General features: G+C 37.6%; 2 protein-coding genes across 15 annotated transcripts in view; one reads left to right on the forward strand and one right to left on the reverse strand.

The window, feature by feature from the left end:
• Positions 1–42: 42 nt before the first annotated feature.
• Positions 43–22,977, reverse strand: LOC105391570 (sex-lethal homolog). 14 transcript variants are annotated; one of them, XM_048626167.1, is made up of 10 exons: positions 22,145–22,303; positions 21,760–21,819; positions 15,767–15,819; positions 15,018–15,156; positions 14,387–14,494; positions 12,823–13,004; positions 10,178–10,265; positions 7,530–7,619; positions 7,381–7,453; positions 43–1,401 (listed from the first exon to the last, which is right to left on the reverse strand). In XM_048626167.1, coding segments are annotated over exons 3-10 (951 nt in total). In that variant the 5' UTR covers positions 15,769–15,819; positions 21,760–21,819; positions 22,145–22,303; the 3' UTR covers positions 43–1,132. The 14 variants fall into 14 exon arrangements, with proteins under 14 accessions (XP_048482124.1, XP_048482120.1, XP_048482126.1 ...); XM_048626171.1 differs by lacking the exons at positions 21,760–21,819; positions 22,145–22,303 and adding exons at positions 3,758–3,832; positions 18,556–20,166 and having other exon boundaries at positions 1,265–1,401; XM_048626163.1 differs by lacking the exons at positions 15,018–15,156; positions 21,760–21,819 and adding an exon at positions 22,807–22,977 and having other exon boundaries at positions 15,628–15,819; positions 22,145–22,346.
• Positions 22,978–25,112: 2,135 nt separating this feature from the next.
• Positions 25,113–26,844, forward strand: part of LOC119693859 (RNA-binding protein 12) — a 28,406-nt gene continuing 26,674 nt past the window's right edge. Inside the window, exons 1-2 of the mRNA XM_038118694.2 lie at positions 25,113–25,290; positions 25,824–25,993. Coding sequence (XP_037974622.2) covers positions 25,851–25,993 — 143 coding nt within the window. The 5' untranslated portion in view covers positions 25,113–25,290; positions 25,824–25,850. The remainder of the gene's footprint in view (positions 25,291–25,823; positions 25,994–26,844) is intronic.

Raw genomic sequence — 26,844 nt, forward strand, 5'->3', positions numbered from 1 at the left:
AAATAATCTAAACTTTGAATTTTATAAGTAATAAAGTACGTGGAAATTTTAGACTGTTTATTTGCAACAAAAAGGAGTAAGTAAACAAAATTTCATTTACACATAAGTAAAAACACACAAAACAAAAATAATACTATACAAAAAGGAACACTTCGCTAAAATAATATAGTTACATAGATAAAAGCTAGAGATTAGTAACAAATTATTTTGTTCCAGAATTATTTAGATAGAGGGGACCGTTGTAGCTCACACTAACTAACGCAAAACTGTCTCACTACATGCTTTCTACACTGTATATTTTCTGACAGGAATTAAGATGTTTCGCTCTTAGCGTTAAGTCATGAAAATAGGCCATGGCATGCGTTAATAGAATCTTCATGGCATTATTTTTCTATGTATTTACAAACTAGACTCAAATAATTTTATTATAAACAGTAGCTTAGTAAATATAAACTAAGAATTATAAAATAATACATTGGTACTTATGCATTTTCAAGTACCTTTGAAGTGTTAAATCTTCAGTAAAGAAAATTTACAAAGAATAAAACGAAACACAAAAGTTAAAACATTCCGTTACTAAAAGATACAAATTATAACCAAATAAGTAACTCTCATTACAAAACGAAAAACCAAAAACGCTAATTCATACATAAGCTTACGCTAATTCATGTAATGAAAACAAAATGCTTCAGTAAATAAGAAAAAATCAATATATGCTATTTAAAAACTAAAAAAGGATTATGAATAAAATTGCTTTCTTGATACACATCTACTAGATAAAATATTCATTCACACTAGTTATTGCATACCAAACTGAATATAGGTACAGCTGATATTTGACTTAGATTGACTCCAGCTATAAATTGATTCAGTGGTTTATTTCCACATGAATACTAATACCTAAACATCACCAACAACGTTCACACACATAGCAAACGCTATGCTAGTATAACGATAGCAATATCAGCAATACACAATTAAAATTAACGAGCACAAATATTGCGCTCTTCGCACCAGCGATAATCCATTTTAATATTTAAAATTAAATAAACTTAACATATTTACATCAAGAGATCAGCGCCAATGAACGCGGACAATTTAGGAACTTTGAGACGCCATTGCGGCCGCCATTTTACCAATATGGCGTCGGTCCGCTCCTGCAGCGCTGGGGTTTATACCTCTCGTCGAACCCCGGAGCCCAGGGGGGGTTTCTTCCACCCCTACCGGGTCGGGGGCCTTTCCCCGGTAAGTAGTTGGGATACGCTCTAGTGTTGGGGCACGGAGGGGGGCGACAGGCGCTGCGGGGGGTGGAGGGATGGCTGCCCCCGAGGGGTGGGGACGGGAAGGGGTCCCACATGTCCGGCCCCACGCAGCCGTTGCACGAGTTCCACGCGTAATCTCCTGTTTGAGAAATAGATGTTAGGTTTTCGATGAGAAGCTGTCAACAGATGGCGCCACTAGCAATGTAGCAATATGGTGTGATTTTTCAGATTACTTAGTTTAGTAACATTTTCATAATTTATCTCTACAAATCCAGGCTATATTTATTTACCAAAACACATTATAACATAACAGGAGCGCAAAAAAACCAAATAATTACAATAATATCAAACATTACTTATTTATATTGATAGTGCTGCCAAAGTTGTACTAGTTTTTTTTTTACTCTAGGATAAAGGTTATGGAGGAATGAAACATCGACTTCTGAATAATATTTATTTTACATCTCTATGGTTTGGCCAAAATTTGGAAGAATACTTTTTGAGTGGTCCACCTGTACCGAAGGTGGGTTCTTACTCTTACATGCCATTACATTATATAATCACAAAATACTCTCGTTAAGTTACAGGGGGAAGGGCGTTTGAAAATATGAATATCACTGCTATATTAATTTCGTAATATTATAACAACTGACGAATAATTAAAGCCAATACAAAGGGTGACAATTTTTATCAATATAAGTATATCTGTTATAAAGTTCTAATACTTTTATTCTGATTTTCAAACGAATATAATTTACGTAGTTGACTTCACACGTCAATATACACAGTTCAACAAAATATACCAATACAAAGAAGGCCAATAAAAATAATTATTGTATTTTATACATCAACCAAATACTTTAACAAAAGCATAAAACGTTTTTATTCGTATTTTTAAAACAAAAGCATAACATGTTAGTATTTCTAATAATTTTATTCTAAACAAATAGGATGTCATACAAATCCCTCTATTTTTATAAACTTTTAATAATAAATATATTTTGTGATTTGTTATTATCTAAACTAATTAGGTAATTATTTTATTATTGATTCTGTCAAATAACCTATATCCTAAATAAGTACAATACAAATAATATATAAATATAGAATTAGGATTGTAAAATGTATTTCTACTTTTAAGATCATAACTCTCAATCCAAAGGATACCGATTTATTTTTGCTCCAGCTATTTTGTGACCTAAAAAATAAAACAACAATGTTCCTGCTGACACTTGACGGGTAAACGAATGTTAATGTTGATTTATGTAACTGTACAGAGCACAAATTGCATAGTCAAAACGTCCTAAGAAACTTTATAAATACAATTAAAATTATTAATTTAATCAAATATATTCCTAATATTTCATTGAATAAATCTTACGAATAATTATTAAAATTTTAAGGCCAATTATAGGAAATGATTTTATTAATAATCTTTCATAACCAAAATTAGCGCTTTTATTCGAACTTAAACAATGCCCCTAAGCGCGAAGTCATTATAGAGTATAGGAACGAGGAAAATATACAAGATGGATTGATTTTAGTAATCCTGTGTACAGGGTTCAAAAATGGGATAGTTACCTCAAAAAAGCGACCGACAAAACGTCATTCTAAACAACAGTTTTCCTAGAAGGTAAATTCACTAAATTTCTCTCAGTTTGATTTATACTATCATTTTTGAAACACCTTGTAGAACAGTAAATAATACAGTACAATAAATAAATACATTAAAGGAATAAAGGGCCAACTTCCACAACTAACAAACATCATACATTTAGATACATTTTGTAACGAGATACTTTTAAAACTTATTAACAATGGGAAAGAAAACTGTTAGGACTTTGACAGCACTGTCCCGTGACCGCAACCAATCAGGAGAAAGAATTTAACAAGATGGCTGCCTCAGCCAATCAGATGAGCGCTTTAGGTTCAATCGCCGCCGGTGGCGCCCTCTATAATAATTTCAGTTTTCTTTTCCATTCTGACTAGTCACAGGTGACACTATACAAGTGGTACTTATTAGTTTAGTTACAATTAATTAATAAAAAATACGCGTTATTTAGGCACGATTCACATTTAGACTAGTTCTAGCTTTCTAGATCTACGAGATATCCTTTTTTTATTGGGTAGAAATACTTCTGTCACTTGTTCATTTGTATTACTTTATTTTCCGAACCACTTATGCGAATTTATGGCACAATCAGAACAAAATGATTCATCTCAAAATTTAAACAAATTTAGTTTAGTTATTTTAACATTTTAACAGTATTCTTATTATTTTTCCAATAATGTCAGAACTATCAGACCTACAGACTGACCAGAAGAATTTCTACATTCATTTCATAAATAATGTTATAGATATTTTATTTAAAGCTAAAATTACATGTTATACATAATTACAATAATATCTTCGAAACTAATCTAGGAAAGGACGAAGGTAGTGTGGCAAGTATCAAGATAATTTAAGAGAAAAAATAAACAATAAAAAAACGAACCTTAGTGAAATTCATCATCATATTGCGACATAAAGGTCGCATCGTGCATTCCTGAATCTTCGTTGCAGGGTTCACCTTTACAAGAATAATGAAAAAAAGTAAATAAATTTCATAATAACGGTATTAACGGTATTCCTGTTCAGAAGTATTTGTTAACAAAATTTCAGCCAGGAGTAAGGGAAACACCGGGGAATGCAATGACAAACTACTAATAAATTTTCAATCAGTAACCCACTAATAAAAAAATTGATCTAAGTATGAAAAAAAAAAAAAAATTATTGTACTGTATTGTACTATTAAGTATTGTATTGTAGTACCTAAGTATGCATCTTGATACCTACCACAGAGTAAGAAAGACAAGATTTCAAAAGGGTCATACAACAAACAGGATCCTCCGCCACACAGCGGTCGTAATTTGAACTAAACTCATTGAAATGTCTAAAATATTCTTTCGCGGGCACTCACATTATTTATGTATGGGGAGTGCGAGTTTTTACACCGTTCGAGTAGTGGCGAGCAAACGCAAATTTGTATGGCGCGGGAGAGTCAGCTAGCTCTGAGCCAAACAAATTTGAGTCTCTTTTCACTATTCAATCGGTTAAGAAAACGTGCACGTGAAATGTAACCTCGGTTTCCTATATGCTAGAGCAAGACCGATATATATATGCGTCTCGGTCACGCCTCGTAAGTTAAACAACAATCATAGACTTCGTAATTATTGAACATTCGAATCACTCGCTGCGTATTGTCACTGTCAATGGTTCGATACAAACACGTTTTTCCTGTAGATAAACAAAAAGGGTATACTAAGCCACACACAGTAGCCTTCGGCACACAGTCTGCTCACGAAGGATTCGGCTAAGTAGATCCTTTTTGCAACATCCTGTAGACTTAAAGCCACATTGGGTTATTATTCTGAGTAAAATTAATTTCGATGAAATTTCAGTTAGAATATAAAATTCTGCAATTTATTTACACGCATTTGTAACAAAATTTTACATCAACCCTTTTACACCTTAAGAAGGTATAAATTATATATTTTTTGTCAGTTTTCATTTCATATAATATTGTATTGTCTATGCGTTTGTATCGAACCTGCTAACTACGTATATACATATTACCAAACCTAACACCGATAACCGATCTATTTTAATACAAATGTTCGTAAACTATTTCAGATAAAAATATTTCAACACCGTCACATAGGCGCTGATTTTTCATAATATATAAATTACTAACATAAATAAATCTATTTCATATTGCATGATATATAAAACCAACAATTATATTTAAATATATCTTGAAAGCGAAGAATTCGATTCGTTAATATGTTAAAAGCTAGTTATATATTTAATATTACATAATATATTAACAACAATATTCTATTGAGCACACCGTGTGTTTCATAAGCCGACAGATACAGATACAAACAAGCAGTACAAGTAACAGAATAGATAAGTGACCGCAACCAAATTCCAATTGATATTAAAACCGTTTACCAAACTTTTCACTCTTGTACAGTAGGACTCTTGACACACGCGAGATACAAATTCAATTATATATAGTTAAAATAAGTACAGATATTTGTACTAGCGTCTTGGGCACTTTTGGGTGTTAAACGTTGGACGCTTATCTCTTCTGCTGACTGTACGCGTTGTTATGTAAAATTAACAAATTGACAATCGCACAACTTATGTTCGACATTACATCGAGCAACGATGTAAGTTAAAAAATCTGCCAATAGATGGCTACACTGTCATATTATTTAATATTTATACATGGTGTTCGAATCATCAGGATATTAGGGCCATTATTTCAAACTTCCATCGTTACTCGTACAAACAATCTTAAAATTTGAACACCTTCTATTTTATATGCAAACTAATTGCTAATAAACAAATGTACACTTTCGTAACTGACTCTAAAATACGATTAATACAATTTGCAACTTCAACCTTACATATTACACTCGAAAATTGTTTGACAAGTCGATTTCAAACTAGGTACTATTGTACTTGTAAGTGGAAAATAGTTCTTATAGGACAGGGATTAGGACTCGTAATTGTACTGTGTCTACTCATCTAGTGTTTCTATGAGTCTAGACTAGAACAATCTAGTTATTAACAGATTTTGTGCTGAGACAGGGTCCCTTAGTTAAAGATTTTTATAGATTACCTAAACTTTTATCGATTCTTCTATTTGAAATGCCTTAGTACATGGTAACTCCAGTATGTTTCCATATGAAGGAAAATATACAATTGATTATTATAGGTATTATAGTATAATAAACAGGTGTTGCAAATTGGTATAGTGAACCGAAAGGGAACTCATTTGCACTATGTACAGTTTAAGGCAGAGAAATCTGACCCCTCTTAGAAGCATTGTTACTATGAGAGGGGGGTCAGGTTTCTCTGCACATGACCGTACTACTTTTGCAACACCCTGTCAGGTCGATTAAATCCGCCGAAAGGTATTCTGTACTTTAAAAATCAAGTTCCGTTTTTATATTGTTAAGTTTTGTATCGAACATACGGGGCTACTGGCAAGTATTGTGAATATTGTGACTGTGCATGCACTGTTAATATTTTACCAGTAACCCGATATGCCACAAAACAGACAACCAGACGACCCTAAAACTGTCAACAATACATATTAAAATTTAACCTTCGATTTTCCTATAATTATTAATAATAATTACAGTCTTACAGCTAGTACGAAGCGGCGGGACAGTAACAGTGGACAGGGACAATATAAGCGCAACACAACTTGGAACCTCACTGGAGAGTTACTAGGTGTTTCATCAAAATCTGATCAGCCGATCAATATCGGTTCGAAGTTTTTTCCTCCGTATACCGAATAATTTTGACTTTGACACATAGGGTTATTTGATAAGCCTTATCGAAACGAGATTTCTACGTGTTTTATTCCAAACTTAACCATCGGACGTCGATGTCGATAGGCCGGATTTGTCTCATATAAATCCGGCTATCGAATAACCTATCGATATCGACAATTTAAATGTCAACAGTATTCGGGATACGGCCACGGCCACTGATAAGTAACTTATTAAATAATACCTATTTCATTTACGCTGTTTTTTTACCTACCGAAACATAAATACTAAAATTCTTTTAAATATTCACCATTCACTTTTCCCAAACAAAATGCGACCTTAACCCCTAACCAACAGCGTCAAAACTCCCGTAACTCCCCAGCGACCCTTAAAACCTACACTCGCACTATTCACACGCTATAACACTACCAAAACGAAATGTCCGACCGCTCATATCCTTGTATCGGATAGGCGGAACTTTTTGCAGTAAAGCCCTTTTCAGAAGGGACGATGGTGACTCGTATAACCCGACTGGTTGTAGAAGTCGCGGCGCAGGTAGCGGTTGGTCGGGTTCGAGTACATCCCGTAGTTGGTCGAGTAGTCTTGCCGGCTGTGCAGCATGTCCAGCTGGTCTAGGCTGTGATGCCGTTGTGGAAGCACTGTGTGATTCAGTGAGGGCGCTAGTGTCGATTTTTTTGTCCAGGCAGCGTGCACAAACGTTTTTTTTTTATCAGAAAAAATATCCTAGAAATTCACGAGTGTAAAAAGTGTAAAACAAAATCCAACATACCTCTATTGTGATGGAAGCCGGCCGCCCAGCCCGCGTAATACGCCGCCTTCTGCTTCCCATGCTCCTCCGCAACCTGAGAAACGAAACGACATTAGTACATTCGTCTCTCTCGCACACACGCATCGACACTCATGCTATCACTCTCGCACCATTATCTCTGGCTCGTGGAAGTGCGGCGTATGGCATCGCGACCGAGACATGGAGGTGGCGCGTTTGAGGTTGGTCTCCCTGCTTACTGGCTGCCGATAAAAAAATAAACAATTCCAATTATGCGCGGGAACGTTCGAAGTTTAAAATTAAGAACACGCTTGGATGAATAAAGTCTCTACGTACCTCCGAATAGAGACAGGCTGACTGTCGAAAGAAGGATATGTGTATAAGTTTAGTATCGATAGTAGTATAAGTATAGATATCATAGATATAGGCTGGCCAATGATTTCTGGCCACAAATGTTCGAGAAAGTATTTTAATTTGCCCAAATAATCTTAGTTTGGCCAGCCTTGATAAGACAGGAAGAATTAGTAGCAAACAAAAACGTTAACTAGATGGCGTTACTATCGCTCAAAACTAGTCAAAACAAATAAATGGGAAGATTTGTTAAAGTTATTGGTAGATGGCGCTGAAAGTGTGCTTACACTTTCTTCAAGATAATTCCGTATGCAAAGTAGTCTCAGGGTTTTATCGTTTTACAAAGGAACAAGTATTTCATACAGTAATTCAATGTATTTTTTGTCTACCTTTTTTAAGAAAAAAATACTCTTAACCTTTAATGTTTTCTTTTTATTATTTTACTTTGCATACTAGATAAATAAATAGTGAGCTAAATAAACAAGCTTAGTGGAAAGCTACTCAGATGTGTAATGTGTATGTGTGAATTTGTGTATAAAGACAATGAAATACGTGAACGGTCAAATTAAATCAATAAATATTACTATAATTGGTGCATATTTTTATTTATATATATGTGCAAACATTAAGGGCGTCTTGCACAACAAAGTTAAATAAAATTAAATAGTTACGGTCTTATTCATAAAAAAACCTTAAAGTAGGTTTACTGAGCTCAATAGTTACGGAACACATTAAGCCTATTATTTGAGGTTTCGTAAAAATCTCTATTCATAATAGTTCCGTAAACCTTCAGTAACTATAGTGATGCTAATAGATTTCACAGACCAAACATTTTGACATTTACCCTATTAAGTTGCCGGTCCGACGAAACCATAAACAAAAATAGCGAAAACTTTCATTCATTTATCAATCTCTATTATCTATGTTAGCCACGGCGCGGCACTTAAAAAAGTTTACGTTGGCTTAAAGGCGCAGTTGGCCAAGCCAAAACCCACAAAAAAAATAATTAAATTTTTACGTTACCATGGCAACTTATTTTCAGCAAATATTAACTCACAACAAATGTCAAATCGTCAATAAAGCAGAACAGCTGTTGACCGGCCGCCATGTTTTTGTACAAGAGGAGGTTTACGGAAGGTGTCTAGTAGGGTCCAGCCTACTTTAGCATATCAAGGTTTTACGAATCAGTTGGAGAGTTCTTTAGCGCTATTGATCGTTTATGAATAAAGTTTTTTTGACATTTGCTTATAGCAGGCCTATAGGTCTCCCGTAACTTTTTATGAATAAGACCGTTTGTCTCTTGCTCTGACAGTATAATGTCAGAGCAAGAGGTCATAGATTTCATTTTGATTAACTTTGTTGTGCAAGACACCCTTAAAAAAAACTATCTTGTAGTAATATTTATTGCATTTGACCAGAGGCTGTAAGTAGCGGTACTTTATTAATCCAATTCATGTTTAATTTTTCGACGAAATTTTGAAAAAGTAATAAAAACTATGACAAGCCATAAGCCAACTCGTTGAAAATGCAAAAACAATATTTGGTGCGTAAAAAAAGGAAGAACTTTTTCTAGAAACATAATAAACGTAGTTTATAAATTATAGAATGTTTCTATTACAACGTTATTAACGACGCCAAGCACGAATTAATATTCGTATACATATATCGTTAATCTAAGATACCAAGCTATGCCGTAAATAATCCGCCTATAGCGTAATGTGCGTATATGGTGCTTTCTAAAAACGTGTTTAAAATTTATTCAATGAAAAAATGGTGCCGGTGGCAAAACTTCAGAGATAAATTCTTCTACAGTGGCTCACTCGTGTAAAAATCTAAACTAATTTTATATCTATCTTAATAAAAATTAACATCAATAAATTGTTCAAAAACGCATCAATTTATTGCCTTGGGATTTGTTAATCTTTATTTTAGGAAAAACTTAGCGGATATGCTCTGTCATTTCTGTTTTCCCCTTAATCAAGTACACTTTCTGAATGAGGAGTACATGCGTACACCTTTTTTTAGTTATGCTCACGACTTTACACCAGTTCCACCCACTTTTCGCTGTAAATTTTTATAATCACAAGATAAAGGTCCCATTTGCGGCTGTCAACGACGAAGCAGACGAATAGCTGTCAAAATAATTCCATACAAATACAATTAACTTTGTGACACCATATCATCCGCCGCCAATAATGAAATTGGCCAACGCCAAATAATCACGAATAATTAAAAGTTATACAGTAACTGCCAGTTTCAATAACTCTATCTACCGATGACTGGTAGTTACTTTCATACTATTTTGACACATTAATAGTTACAACCAGTCAAAATGGTATGAAAGTAACTACCAGTCATCGGTACATAGTTATGGAAACTGGCAGTAAGTATGTTTATCTTTGATTTGTTTAACTTTTGCTTAAACTTTATAATAAACTCGTATCGTTACCTTGACGCTGAGCGGCTCAGTGCCGCCCTCTGGAATGACGTTGTTGAGCGCCGCTATCGCCTCCTGCGCCTCTTCCCGCTTGTCGTATCTGGAATATGACAATACAGACTGATTAGCAAATTATACTTCAAGAGAGTGACCAAAATAGCGATACTCATGAAAAAAAAAAAAAAAAATAGCGGCCAAGCGGTATAGAGCGTGAACCAATGGCGTCGCTCAGTCTTGACGCATTTCGCTGGACCTCCTCTCGCACGTCTTCGGGACCTAAAATGCGTTCTGAAAATATCTGGTAAAGAAGAATGGCGAAACCTGACCCGCTTTGCGTAAATTAGCAGCCACTAACCAAACCTATTTTAAGTTATTGATAAAAATGTCTACTATCAGGGAAAAATATTTAAAAAAATCTAAACCATGGGGTTCTTGAGATATTAGGGTTCAAAAGTAAATTAATTAATATATATTTTTTCGTTAAATAAGTTTTTGATGAATAGTACATGCACAAACAAGTTTTATAATCTAAATCATGAGATTCCCAATACATAGTGCATCACAAAATGTATTACATGATTTTATTTCTGCAAATAATATCAAGATTATTTTTGCACATTTCACACTCGGAAACCTATTTTTATAAAGAGATCAATTTCAAAAATTATTTCATACTATTCAAGTTCCCGTTATCCCGAAGTAACATAGAATACTTTTTAACCAGGAATTCCCACGGGAACACTTATTAAAACTATTTTTAGCTCAAGGGTAACATCTAGTACAGTAGAAAGACTTGATCTTTCGGCACTTATATCTTCGTTCTCCCATGCCTCATAATAATAAAATTAATACCAGTATATACTGTAGTCACGGACTACACATCAGTGTATGTTTCATCAATGGCCGCTCTGGGTCATGGCGCTATAGAGATATTGCCATTCTCCTTTACGTGTATTGGCATTGTACTGATACCTGCCCATATTCACCTGATAAAAGTCTACTTCGTAGATAAATCATCATAGATGGCGCTAGCAATATAACCGTAAGGCCCGTATTCACCTGACAAAAGCCACGCCCAGCAGGGTGCCCTTATCCCTGTCTCTCAGTATCTAATTCTGGATTATCCTGCATTACTTCCCTTCAATGACCCCTACCTATAGATACTTATATCACAAAGAGTCATAATATTCACCTGACAAAAGCAACGCCTCTGGGGGTCCCATTATTCTTGTCTCTCAGTACCGTAAAACGGGGTGAATAGGAATTCAGGGGTCAATAGGGATATTATCGATGAACGAAATTGAAGCAGAAAATCTACTATAAATATAAATGATAATGGTCAGATTTTTTATGATTTTTAAAGTAGAAAATTGATTTTTGTTGATAGTAACACTTTTTTGACGTGAAGATGGTTACAAGTGAGAAAAAAATACATCTGAAGTTCGCCATTCACAAGGTCGAAATTTTGTTCCTCAGAAACTTTGGAAAAAGAGACGTTAAATGTTATTTTTATTGGATAAATCGTACTAAATTAGAAAAGTAATTTTGTTTTCTATCCAATTTAAATAAGTTACTGCGATTTTATTTATTAATTTTAGTTTAAATTGAAAATTAATAAGACCTGGTAAATTTCTCTAAAAATGGGGGTAATAGAGACGCCTACAGGATATCATTGGGACGACTGTGGGGTGAATTGGGACAAGAGTCCCATAAACTAGGGACGTAGTTGTATGAAAAGGGACACTAAAGCACGGATAGGGATAGGGACTGATAGGGTTGTCACTTACCTATATCGCCAGTAAGTATCTGTACTTATACAATAAAATTATTTCTTTATTACATATTAGTGTGTTAATAAATTTTTATACTTAGGAACATCCAAGTAGAAAAAAACTTTTTTCTAGTTCGATGTTTAGGGACATTTAGGTACTTTTTGCAGGTATTTTTTAAAAATATATACCTAATTTTACAAAAACTGATTTTAAAGTTTTAACTAGGAAAGCAATGAAATATGTAGAGGTATAGTGTACATTTTACTACATATTACTGAAAAAAATTATTTAGGGGTTGTGACAACCATGACTATATTTCTCTATTGTTCTCAATACCGTCCCGATTAACCCCTATACATGTATGAATAGGGACATCATATATTTTATAAATTTACATAAAATTGGCTGACCATCAAAGATTTTCGTATGCATTTTCATAAAATACAGGTCAAGACTAAACTTTTAATATGGTAAACTAAAAGTTGTTAGTACAAAATTCATTAGAAATTGGCACTCAAAGTTGAAAACCATCCCCATTCACCCCATTTCACGGTATGTGTTTCTGCACGATGCGGCCGTACTTGCCGAAGATCGTCTCCAGCTGCTCTTCAGTGATGGCGCGGGGTAGGTTGGTCACGTGACGAAACGCTTGCAATCCTTATGCATATTACAAGGAGACCCATATTTACCTGACCAAGCTACTAATGATCCCTAGATGGCGCTAAATACACTTATATTCAATCGACGTTCAGGGCGGTGCCCTTATCTTTGTCTCTCAGTATGTGAATCTGGACTATCCAGCCATATTTACCTACAATGATCGCTAGATGGCGCTATGCACACTTGTTTTGTATAATGCTTTAGTAACAAGGTCCACATAATCACCTGACAAAAGCCACTCCCCGTGGCGTGCCGTTGTTCTTGTCCCGCAGTATGTGTTTCTGCACGATGCGTCCGTACTTGCCGAAGATCGTCTCCAGCTGTTCCTCGGTGATGGCGCGGGGCAGGTTGGTGACGTAGAGGTTCGTGTCTTTGATGTCGTCGCCGGATGGACGCGCGTAGGATACCTGGGGTGAGGAATGGATTCTTTATTAGTTACTTATCTTCCTCATCATCATCATTGAGTAGTGTACAGGGCATATGCCTCTACCTTTACTAAATAATCAGGTAGTTTCCCAATCAAATGCCAAAGTGTTAATGTGATTTGTTTTTACGCAAGAAATACTATGAATTTACATAAAGCTGTGGACGATTATTTTGTGAACTGCTGAAAATAGGCCTGAAGTATTTGCGGGTTAGCAATTAATTATAAATAATAAAACATATACGTGTTTGTTTTAAAGCGGCCATTTTATTAGTCGTGTGACAAGAGGTGACCATAGACTATCATAGAGGATGACCATAAACACATCATTCCTCCACCTTTAATTGTAAAACTAAAATATAACCTAAAAAACTTGTATACAAAAATATCATAGAAAATACTGTATAGAAAAACTTGCACCTAATAAAATAACTAATAGCCACTTATCATGTCTCATCGTTATCACACATTTCCCCAAAGTCCCGATCTTAAAGTCGCGAACAGTCGTGGACGTTCAGCCGCCTGATCGCGGTCAGTTATCCGCCTGGCGCGTCCACCGCGGCCGCAGCTGAGTCGCGCGCCGCCTCGCGGCACACCGCCTGCTCCCTCCACGCACAGCGAGGGCCTCGGCCTCTGCTGCATACCGCCTGCTGTTGATGTCTGCGGAACTTTCCTTCTTAGTGATTCAGCGGCCTGGCGCGCCTGTCGCACTCGCCGCCTGCTGTTCCACATCCGAAGTCTAGGGAAAGAATGTTGGCCGATTGCTCTTCGGGTATCTTCGCCGGCAGCTGATCGCGCGCCGGTCTCGTGCCTGTCGCTCGGTCCCGCCGCGCCTGCCCCGGCCGTCCTCGAAGTTGCAGCGAACCGCGAGCCTCTCGACTCGTATCTCTCGCCCACTGCTCCGCTTGCCATTTGAGACTTGTCCACATACTATATTAATTATTTCACCCCCCGCCAAATAAACTTATTCACCTTTCACCCGTGGTGCGTAAATTTTATCCCATCCTCGTCGCCATTGAAGTATTTGCGGGTTAGCTTAGATAATAATAAATAATAGAAATATGTATTTGCTTGTTTGCCGCCATTTTATTAGTAGTGTGACAAGAGGTGACCATAGACTATCATAGAGGATGACCATAAACACATCAAGGCCTCTCCCAACCAAGCGCCACGTCGCTAAGCCTATCTCACCTAACCACTAACTGAGGGGTTACCACCACCGAAACATTAGCAATTAACAATCAATAAGCAGTTTCGCTCGACTGTCAAACATCTGATTAATGCGTGGTACGCTATCTAGCTGAAACTGGCAGTAGGGTGCCCGCGCTACAACTCCAACGGTTCCCGGTTTCTCGGCAGACGTACCTTGAGCCTCTTGTTCCGCAGCTGGTACCCGTTGAAGGTGTCTATGGCGCGCGCCGCGTCCTCCTCGCGCGCGAAGTTCACGAAGCCGAACCCGTAGCTGTAGCCAGTCTGGAATTTACAGAAAAAATTACATTCAGTCGGTAGTTATTAAAAGTATAGGTACTTTATAGAGAATGGGTAATAATAGCCTAAAATGACTGTGTTGCAGTCGCGTGGCTTTGAACGCGACATAGCTCATCGAGCTGTGAAGACAGCTCTCATGCGGTTGTATCCCCATTCGTCATGAAAATAGCATATAGTATACATATTTCTCCAAAGCCAAATCGTGGTAAGCCTAGCTTGTATTCTCACCTAACATACAATGTTGCCTAACGTGGCAACTCTCGTTCGCTTCTATAGTGTTATTTAATATAAAAATATGGGTTATGTTATGACCTGGAATAAATAAATTTATTATTATTATTATTACGGTCAACAACATGGTGTACTTACCGATTCTTCTAGAAACTGTGTAACCGTGAAAATCAGAAATGCTAAAAGCGGGTCGCTCTCTGACTATTTACATCTGGTCACCCCTGCGAGGATTAAAATCATGAACATATATGCTTAACAAAACTAAGCCCCCCCTCACCTTAAAGTCCTTCATAACGCGACAGCTCTCTACCGGTCCGACGCTGGTGAACATGGCGTACAGGTCCTTCTCCGCCACGCTCTGCGGCAGGTAGTTGACGATGAGGTTGGTGCGCCCCGCGCAGGCGCCGCCCTCCGACATGCTGCCCCAGCTATTGTTGCTGAGCTTGCTAGAGGTGGAAATTGATCGAAAGACACCCCATTCTTACTTTCTGCCATCGATCGGTATCTTGGCTAATCATGGCATCATACCTTAACATTATTTAGAATCCGAGCGCTCTCCATCGCTTCTATAGCCATGAGCATAGCGTGGTTACAGATCTGGTTGCATTGCACCTTTATCTACCTAGAATCTGGTTGCATGGTACCTTTATCTACCTAGATACTGGTTACATAGTACCTTTATCTACCTAGATAAAGCGTTTATCGTGAGTTTCGTTTATCTACATCGATATAGAGAAAGCCGGGACAGTTTCTTATAGAACCGGATCATCATGGTAAATCTAAAACGCGTTGGAAAGTATGCGAAAAGATGGTAACTCGCTAGCGAGTCACGCTGGCTACCCCTGCGGGGATTAAAATCTTGAGCATAAACTAAAGAAAACATTTACCTTAAAGTCCTTCATAACCCGACAGCTCTCCACAGGGCCGACGCTCGTGAACATGGCGTACAGGTCCTTCTCCGCCACGCTCTGCGGCAGGTAGTTGACGATGAGGTTGGTGCGCCCCGCGCAGGCGCCGCCCTCCGACATGCTGCCCCAGCGCCGCACGCCGTGCCGCCCCAGGTATTGTTGCTGGATTTGCTAGAAGGTTACAAGAACGGAAGATTGATAGGTGATACATTGTTGGGGGAACAATTTAGGATGCAGCTATCGACTGGGGTATGGTGTGGTCATTAGTGATATGCACTGCCAGAGGCATGCGCGGAAAGGTGCGTGGCTAGTTCGCCACGAGAGTGTGACAGAGACAGAGATAGAGAAGTGACAGGGCGCAGCAGCCGATTCCCCCCTCCGTCTCGTCGCGCGTATACCTCAGGGAGTGCACAGCATTTATGGTCAAAAGATAATAGACTTGGTCAATCGGCCATCAGTGTTTAGAGATGCGATCGCAAACAATTTGTCACTAACTGCGAAGGTTCGATTCGAATCTAGTGTCGCTGTATGGGAGCTCGAATCGTTTATTCATACAAGCGATCGAATCGAACTGTAAATCGACAAGTTTCAAATTCTTCGTCATCACTCCAGCTCGCTCCAGCTACAACACACTGATCGGTTTTCAAAACAAGACTAAAATAACCAAACTTTGGAACTATTCAAGAACGAATAATAGGAGATCCCTCACCTTCTCAAGGGACCTAAAAATGTATTCGGCGCAATAGCACATAATAATAACTAGTACCAGGCAATAGTAAATTTACGTGAATTGAACTGTACCTACCTACGTAGGTATCATTGCCTATAGATAATTCGAAACGTGGCAGATTGATCCTCAAATTCACCATCCTTATTAAATGATTCCTAATTTTCAATCTTACAACCCTCCTATTTTGGCTCGAGAATGTGCTTAATCATTCTGTCTCTGTCATATCATAAACCACAAAAGGCTCGGCCCAGGATGGCCCAGACAGTGAGACAGACGTCCAAGGCAACTGCTTTATTCAGCATTTACTCAGGGATTCAAACGCGATATACCTAACCTAAGTGTATTAGTGTATTAGTCTATGACCTAACTATGGGGAATACTTTTTATGATTTCAAAATAGAACAGTAATAATGCCCCACTTTAGTTGATTTACCTAGATGGATCAACTTAATTGCCACTACATGACAATTCACCCTATCTCAGAGCTGCATTTTATACTCAAGTTCAGCTTGACATCCTCAGGTGTGAAGCTGACAAGAGTGAATACATAGTACATTGACGCTAAAGCCTTCACTACCTGAAACTATTTCCCTGCACAGCTAGCAAAGCACTACAAAGCCACTATCGCTTAGTAATCGGCGCGATAAGCCCTGAATAGGGCAACCGGGGCATGTTTCAGACTGCATGGCACGGCGCCAAATACATTCAATTTTGTACCGTAACACTATTAGATAAAAGTGAAACTATTTACTTATATCTGGCGGCTCTTGCCAGCTCTGTTTAGGCTGTGAGGGTTTTGCCGTGGAGTTTCCTGTGACTGTATGCGTCAATTCACACGTACCACAACCACACCACGTCGCAGCGACATAATGTGGTCAAGCTGTGGTTACGTGTGAATAGTGTGACAGCGGCTTTTTGCAGTCGCGTTGTGGCAGCGACAAAATGTGGTTGTGTTGTCGCTGTCGTTGTGATGTGGTAACCACGTGGTCGTATGCATTTAATAGGGAGAGGAGGTGGCCGCGGTGCCGCCGCGATGTGGTTGCGTTGCGATGTGGTCGACCACACGGCGTGGTTGTGGTGTGGTTGTGGCTGTTGTGTGGTTGTGGTACGTCTGAATTGACCCTATGTGTGTCATCATCACATTTCATGACGTCCCCACTTCTGGGCCACGGGTCTCCTTCTAGGGAAGGGTTGTGGGCCTAGTCCAGATGCGGGCCCTGTGCCGATTGGTGGACCCCTTACCCCAACACAAGCAAGCTTGTGCTGAAAGAGTTATCGGGTAAGTGGGCAACCTGATTGTCAGATGTTTTCAAGCTGCCTGAAGGCCTCTGACTATAGGCTATAATTAATGTTATTATTATCGTATAGAGTATATACTATAGACGCGACATGGAAGAAAGGAAGATAACTTGAGCGATATTATTTCCGGACGCAGGGAATAATTCTGCCTTATTATTTTCTTTACACACAAACGTATGCATAGCATGTTAGTGGTAGCACCTCTACTAAAAGGTTTTATTAAGACGCTATTTGTGAATCACTGTCTCAAGATGTACTTAAATACGACAAGTGCAAAATTCTTTACTTTATTAATTTTACATTAGAGAACTTAAAACACCCTCGTATAATCATTTCACCAGCATCTCTGACGTCAAAGTAACAAAATAGCGCGTAGGTTGTAAGATTTATAGTCGTCCAAAGCACGTCGGCTCTCAATGGGTTTTGTTTTCAATTTACATGAAATGAAAGTACTGTCGTGAAGTCGAGTGGAGACGAAGAGGGCCTGAGCAGAATATATTAGCACCACGGCGGCCGTACCGGCATCTCTTGAAGCGGTCCTATTTAGATTCAATTTCTGCACGGGTTAGTTCACGCCGTAGGTAAACGTCACTACACCTATTGCAGTTCGCCATAAATATAGCGATGTGATTCGTGGAACGAGTTTATCGATGTCGATAACAGACGCGTGCCGCGGCCGCTGTTACACAAACTGTCGGTTTGACATAAAATTTAAAAGTACAGTCCGGTGCAATTAAAAATCCCGGAATAAATACACAATTAAGAAATTTGAAACCTAAGTTTAGTCAATTAGCATAGAAACTTCACTCGACTGTATTTAAATATATTTTTTTTTAAGCACTTGTAGTTCTAGTAAGTTAATTTCACCATAAATTTACCAGAAAATCATTTTGGTCTTTCGGGTTCAGCAAGCCGAGGCTGGTCAACGACGAAATATCCGGATATTCCAAATTCAACTCCATTTTTGTCTCATCACGAACGCGTTTTTACTTTTTTTTTCAGGAACCGGAAATACCAGCCACTACCGCCAGCCAGCGATGCTAAACCAAGACTGGACTGCGTTGCCAAACTAGCCCCGGCTAATGTCTGGGTATGGGAAATAAATTTTGCTTGCGCGTAAGCGAGTATCGCCCTTATCGACTTGGGGGTTGCTGAGTAGGTGGGATTACTGACTACTACTGTAAAACAATGCATATAAGAGTAGAAAAAACAAAAATCCCCGCTCGCTCAAAATGTATTGAATTTGACAGTATTACTTCGAAAATGTTATTTTGTTTTGACCTCGCGATACTTACTAAACCCCCTCTGTTTGTCTCTGCACGTAGCTGCACGTATACAAAAATACCTATTAATATCAGCCCTCATTTTCTGTTGCGGGCAAAAAATATATACGCCAAGTTTGTTAATTGTCATTGCGGATATTTGCGCAGTTAAAAATGTATAAATATTTAGTGCGGACTCGTGGATTTACTGACAAACGTGGTTATTTAGCCTTCTGCTACACTCGGGTGTGGCCAGGAAGTGAACTGCTGTTTAGTTTGAAGACAAAGGGGCCGTCTCCACAAGCGGGGAAATCGCTACGATACTATCATACACACATCTATAGGTGTCTCTATTTGTATGGAAAACGTAAATTTTTCGTGATAAGTATGCCAAAGTTATGATAGCAAAGTTGTTCAGAATGTTGAGCTCTGTGAGCTACTTTCGGATGTGCAATAGACGTTAGGTAAACGATTTTTCGATTAGACGTTAAAAACAAATGAACGCTTTTTTCAGGGCCAAACTGTTGCCACGACTCGAGTTAACTAAAACCTTTCCCTATTCACTCAATATTGTTCCTGCCATCGTATACTGCATCTCACTCGCTCATAGAGAAAAGAAAGAGTCGGCATGAGAAGAAATGTTCCATATTAGTATCAAAATTAAGAGCCTTTTGCGTTTGTGAGCAGTAATTTATTAAAATATTCAAACTCATACTTTTAAATAGTTTGGCACGGAAGGTGCTACCAACATGCCTACATATTTCGTCGTTTTTTTTTTGTAAGTATGTATTTATTTACCTACCTATACAATAAATAAAGATTTTTAACGCCATTCAACATGGCAAAAGCTAATAAGTATTCCACAATAAAGGTTAAACCCTCGGTTCAAACTCAACTTTTTTTTTATTCAAAATTTTCATGACAGACGCTTTAACAAAAAGTAGTTTTAGCCAAAGTTTTTTTCGCCCGAACCACTGCAATAACTGCATTCCAAACAGCCAGCCGTGGAAGAGTTTACATTGCCTCCGAAACTAGGTCGTACTCGGCCGTACCCTTGACCTATAATGCTAATATAAAATGCCTGCAATCGGTGACACATTTCTGTATTGTGTACAGTTCCATTCTCATGGACATCTGTGGTGCCGACCCGGTTTTGGGACTGTGTCACTGTAACTTTAGATCGAGTGTGGATAAATTTGTTCTTTCAGTTACTATAGTATAAGTGCACGGTTTAAAAAAAAAACAAAAAGTACCGAATTGTTTCACAATAACGAACTTTTAAATAATCGATTAAGGAATATAATTTTTAAGCAGATTATATATTATATATTATAATAATCTTTTGATTCCGATTGTACTTTACTGCGATTACCTGCGACCGGAAAGTCTGCAGACATAATATTTAGCCTACTAAATATTGTGGATTTTTATGGGTATTACATAATTATTCAGTTGTGTTTTTTACAAATCTCCCAAATCCTACTACTAATATCATATTATTTTTGCGAAAATTTATAGTTAAGTGTAGATGGTTGGATGGTTAGAGCTCTCGGGTAAACGGCTGCACCAATTTCGAATAAATTGTCATATAAAAAGCTGACATACGTACTGGATTAACAAATAGTCTATTTTTTATTCCAGAATTTGCACAATTGAAGCTTGCGGAAAAACTAGTTTCTCGCTCATTATCAAACCTAGAGTAGGTTCGAAAGGACGCATAGCACGACGCCCCTCAGCGGCCGCTATACGGGTTTGATATCGACGTCGATAAACGCGTTTAATGCGCGTTCCACCAATGACAGCGCCTATTTATGGCGAACCGCGATATAGTGACGTTTGACGTTGACGATAACGAACATGTTTAGGCCCGGGTCTCCTATTTACTCCGTAGGTCGCGTCAAGTGTCACCGCCGTAGGCCGCGTCACAATGCTCATTATGTCTACGCGCCAACGTCGGCGTGTGAGGGAGACCGCATCAGTACATTTCTATAGTGAGCATCGTGACGCGGCCTACGGCGTGACGCTGGACGCGACCTGCGGCGTAAATAGGAGACCCAGGCGGCAGCAGCTACGCCTATACTAGCGGCATGTCTAACGCCATGCTCAGCCTACTGTTCCCTTAATCTGAAGCCAAAAACCAAGACGATCCTGCCTGGCACGCGCCCAAGACCTCTCGCCATGGCATTAGTTACAGAAAACATTAATAATGGATTCACTTTTTACTCCTAAGAGCAGAATTTCCGCTCCCATAAAGACTCATAAATTCCGTTGGCTGCTGTGCTCTCACAAAACTATTGTCATAATAAAACTGTATACAGGTATATAAAAGTGGGAAATATGGCGAAGGTAAACTAGACAATCAATTCACACAAGTGCGTCCAATTCGCCCACACCTAATATGTAAGTGACTTTTAATTTTCTTTTTCAATTTTAATTCTAATTTTACGCATTTTACTGTAGGCATTTACTTCTAAAAACTATCTACTCTTGTCGATAAAGTGTGTAAATATTATAATAATATAAATTAGCACACCACTTACCAATATACCTAATGTACCGAACAACTATGTACAAACCGCAAATCACACTATTTAACACTAAGGATAAGAAATACAATAATAAAATAATTATGCACAAGAGATGAAAAAAATATTACAGCTAAAACAATGAATACAAGTACCAAATACTTTAATTGTAGCCAACTAGATTATTAGGCAAATCTGTATGGTCATGGACTCAAAATACCTTGTAAATGTAATAAATAAATAATTGGATTATGACCCTTGTTCTAACCAGCATAAAGTGTAAAGTTCCACTCACCTGCCTGCCGGCCTTTAGTTTTGCAAAAATATTAAGTTATCTTTTAATTCAAGTCCATAGCTGGGGAAAAATATTACAGTATTTTTAAAATAATGAATGAATTGTATCTTTTGTCCTGGGCAAAAATTGGCTATCTGCTGTACTTATTGCCTAGTTTCCTTTTTATTGTTTCCTCAGCTTAAAAATAAATATTATGCATTTCTAAACTATATTCTATACATTCCGATATAATAAATAGGCATATTCCATCAATGTTCTAAGTAAGTACCAAACAGGCACGGATTAACATCTTAACCATAATCATGATTTTGTGAACTACATCCGGGACTTACACAAATGGTTTCAAAATAATATGTATTGCTACATATTGACTAATATTACTTACATTTTCCAATGAGTTAAAGCTCCTGTCCCAACTACTGACAGGAGTGCCACCGAATAGGTATCCCGGGTACCGATCACTCATTTATCCCGGCTTTAGAGCACCACACAGGAAATAGACTTTAGCTTCTGCACTATTGATAGGCAAATTCTCACTTAACACTTAATAGCATTTCTTACTGTCGAAGCCTTTTCAAGTAACTATTCTGAAACAGAGAGAAAAATATTTTATTGTATTACAGTTGTAGCCATAGCCTATTAGATTTAAAGGTCAATGACATCTTTTAAAGGTCAATGTTTTTTGAATCAGGAGGTTGTTGAACTTGATTTTATTAAAATTGGATGATTAGTTTATTACATACTTTTATATAATTTTGAACATTAGTAAATAAATTGAACATATTTTTTTCAATGTTTACAGGTGTTTTGATTTTATATTTTCTCATAGCAAGTTAAAAAATGTTTTAATTTTGCTTTTAGCATCATAGTTAATCCAATCAAAATTTTCGCACGTTTATTCAATTAGGAACCCATACAAGTGTTTCTGTAGTGGAGACTGAGAGATATAGATATCTTAGAAAATTTTACTCAGTATCTTTAGTAAACTAAAATCAAATTAAAATGAAAAAATATAGAAAACAAATAGAAAATATTTTTAATATTTACCCAATATTTCAATGCAAAAGCACGATTTTTAAAATGTCCTAAGGATATTGAATACACCATTGAACACCAGTACTAACTTATTTAATAATATTTATGTATTTTACATAAAAATTAAAGGAAACAGGAAAATTATTTTCTTATTCTCAAAAGATTCAGTTTTTTTCTATTGAAATAATTTCACAGACTAGGAATATTTCAATCACACAGAATATATTAACTGACTGAAACCAGTGTGTTGCGTAGAAAATAAAGACGCCGACACACTAGCGGATGCGGCTTACAGACGCGGCTGTCAGCCGCGACTGATAAGTACGCACGGCCTATTGGGACAGTTCCTTCCAGATCGTCCTCGGACGTCTGAAAGCAGAAGAGACTCAAGGAGTTTACAAACCATATCACCAGATACCTCAACTGACGCGATATCAGCAAGCGGAGCTGAAGTATCAGGCTGTAGGTTATTATCGACCTGAATGGACCCAGGGTTAGATTGTAAGAACGTTGAATAAAAGTATTCCGAGAACATACTACTAATCTCGTGTCCAGGCCTGGAAGTGCTTCATACACGAAGGAAACGAAAATCCCTTGCGTTTACCCTTAATAAAGGACCAAAACACTCGAGGGTTTGAAATAACTAATAACTAGATAACTTTAAGTCGCGGCTGACAGCCGCGTCCGTAAGCCGCGCCCGCTAGTGTGTCGGCGTCTTAAAGCTCTGAAGGCGCCACCTGCACCTACGCCGTCAGCACCTTCAGAGAGAAATATAAACCCCGAGTCTCTAAATCTGCGTACAGACCTGCTAAACGAACGCCAACGAACAAGTTTCGTTGACCTTCATTGCTGCAATCTGCCCTTATATTATGTATGATAAATATCCATCGTTGGGGGTTCGTTGGGCGTTCGTTGGACCGGTCTGTAAGCAGCTTTAAGCGGGTTTCGTTGGCCTTCGTTGGTGCAATCTAGACGGATTAGCGAATGCCAACGATCGCTCGTTGGCGTGTGCCGGTGATCCGAAGCGTGGCGGCAATATCAAAGAAATCGAGCTATTTGAACGAACCCTGTTTGGACGGTCGCCGAAGGCCAACGAACGAACGCTCAGTTGAAGCAAGAGAGCGTAGCGTGTAGACGTACAATTTGATAATTGACAACATTTCAAAATTTTATACAGTGGAAATTCGAAAACCATTTAGAGATATGGCTCTAATATTCACAAAAAAAAATGATTCCGATTTTTCTTTTGATTTATTTCAGAGAAAAACATAAAAATCTAAATTATCATTCGTGACATCACGATGTGGCATAATAATTAAACGGGCTTTTACTTCTAAAACATAAACAAAAAAAAACATGTTATGTCACTTTGACAATGACAATGACAAACATCACTCAAATGTCTGTCACTTTTATGTGTCCTTGTCAATGACGGAAGTTCGTGATTGGTCCTTGCCACAAAATAAAGTTGAAGTTGAAGCTGATTGGTCCTTGTTCATGTCAAGTTAATGTCATCCAACTTTTTTTTTTAGGTTAGGCAGGCAACGAAAATATTTTTATCCCAAGCCTCGACGTGACGTCTCTCATACTAAAAATATTTTGAACTTTGAAATCAAAAAAATATATTAAAACATAGAAATATTAAGAAATAAAAAAATACGGGTCATCTAAATTTGTGATATCTCGTCGAAAATAAAATAAAATCGGTGAGCATTTTATTTGAAATGTTGTCAATTACTTGGATATTTACCGCCATTTAGGTCATGCAGAAAAACAAAGAATGGAGTAACGACGATATGTTTTCAATTATAATGATGTTGTCGTCGTCCAAGATTAAATTGCGAATGAAAGAGAAAAGAGCCGGAATCAAGTGCCAACGAACATTCGTTCGAGCACTAATTGTATTTGGACGTGTTAACGAACACCAACGAGCATGCGGAGGCCAACGCTAGAGAACGATAAATATCCTTCGTTGGCCGTTCGTTGGCCCGGTCTGTACGCAGCTTAACACAAGCGAGGTACGGTACCTACTCGTGATTGACGACAGCAGCTGAGTGTACACTCGCATTCGCATGTAGCAACAAACAATACAATATTATTCGATGTAGGCATGAGGTAGGTAAGTACTAATCTGTGCTTTGTAGGGAGACGCTCAATCAAAGTCGGATCAAATAAATGATTAGGTATTAAAATATAGTTTTATTTAATGGGCTCACAGAAATCCTAACAATTTTACTCCTACGCAACATGGTTTATATAGATTTGGCGGTGAAATCTGTTTCCGGTATGTTGCCCCCGCCCGCCGCCATTGATCCTCCATCTTGTTTTTCATTTAATCTGTCAAAGTTGTCAAGAAGGGAAGGCGTTGTAAAATTTGTTGACCGGTTTATTTATAATTTTTCTCTCTAATAGGTTAATGATTGGTGTTGAATGTGTTTAAAATTATGTCTCCTTTATAAATACGTGTTAGTGATAAAGTACACTGCGTAGTTCTAGGTAAGTAACTGTGCTATTCATGTTTTTAACTCTTGGCAAAGAACATGGCGTACCTAGGTAAATGGCGTCCTTTGCTCTTTCCTGCCCTTTCTCAAAATAATCTAGAAAAAACACAATGATAAATGGGTAATAAATAGTCACCACTTACCGAGGTGTTTAGGTGGTCAAGGTATCATTAAGATATTCGACAGATTTTGTATTTTTGTCTACCAGAATATTCAGAATACAATAACTCGACTCTTATACTTGGTAGAGGTAGAGCTCTACATCGTAATTTGTTGCCTATCTTGAAAGGGTTTGTGGAAAATAACAAACAGCATAATTTTCAGTGTTACAGATACACATTAGTATTTTTACTCAAAAAACATCATTTTTTAACATTGCATTTGAGGTTATTTATTTAACATGAGTCAGTATTAAAACCCCTAATGTCTTCTATAATTTTACTTGTATCATCATACTTCTACAACTTAACTTAATGAAACCAAACCCTGGAATAAACCTCAGAACCAAACATAATTTTCTTTGTCTAGGTATAAGCTGACAAGGACGCAGCAAAAATGAGTGTCATCATAAGGCTTCAGAACCTCCCGTGGTCCGCCAATGCGCTGGACATTAGGAATTTCTTTCGGGGCCTGTCGATACCTGAAGGTGGAGTTCACATCGTAGGAGGGGAGCTTGGAGATGCTTTCATTGCGTTCAGGTAGCTATATGTTATCTTCACATTTATTCAAACCATCTGTAATATTTTCTTCATATTATTGTGTTGAAAATATTTCAGTGCAATGTTTGATTTGTAAGACTGATCTTAATTACTATAAGTAGTTATAAGTATAAGCACACCTACGTAAGTTATACATTTTATACAAATAAATGAAAACTACCCCAGTTCTGTGTTTGATACCCATATTCGTAACATACACTTTGGAACTGACTGAAGACGTAAATTTTTACTATTTTAATGAATATTTAAAGGCTACTTTTCAAGATAACAGTATGCTCAGGCCTTATTACTGTTTAGACAGAACAGACTGGAGGCTCCGGCCAAGCTTACTCTTATTGTGAAAACCCAGCTAACACTAAAATGATTAGAGTTGCAATCAGTACACAGTTATTGATACACACAATACTAGTTATATGCATAATACTTCATAGGGCTGGCAGAATGCTATACAATATGAACAATGTAAGTTATACTTAAAACTGTTTTTAAATCAATTAGTAAAGATAGGGTTATGCCACTGAAGTTATTCTTATTGTGTGAATAAACTATTCTATGTAGGCTAACAAATCTAGCATATAGATGACCTATGTCAGTCGAGACATCTTGGGGATCTCACGGTTACTCAGGATGGATGGACTCTGCAGTGCCGGATATTGTGGATGGAGGACATTGGTAGATCTGAAAAATGTGTATGACGCTAAGATTGGTAATATAGATTTTAAGTTATTTCATATTATTATTACCTTCACGATGCTGTCTACGTGTTTGTATGGAGCTGGCAGTATTATGGTAAGTTTTTACTCTTTAGGCATTTTAATATTTAGGTTTTT

The sequence above is a fragment of the Plutella xylostella genome, chromosome 16 (genome assembly GCF_932276165.1).
Source record: "Plutella xylostella chromosome 16, ilPluXylo3.1, whole genome shotgun sequence".
NCBI classification, from domain to species: Eukaryota; Metazoa; Arthropoda; class Insecta; order Lepidoptera; family Plutellidae; genus Plutella; species Plutella xylostella.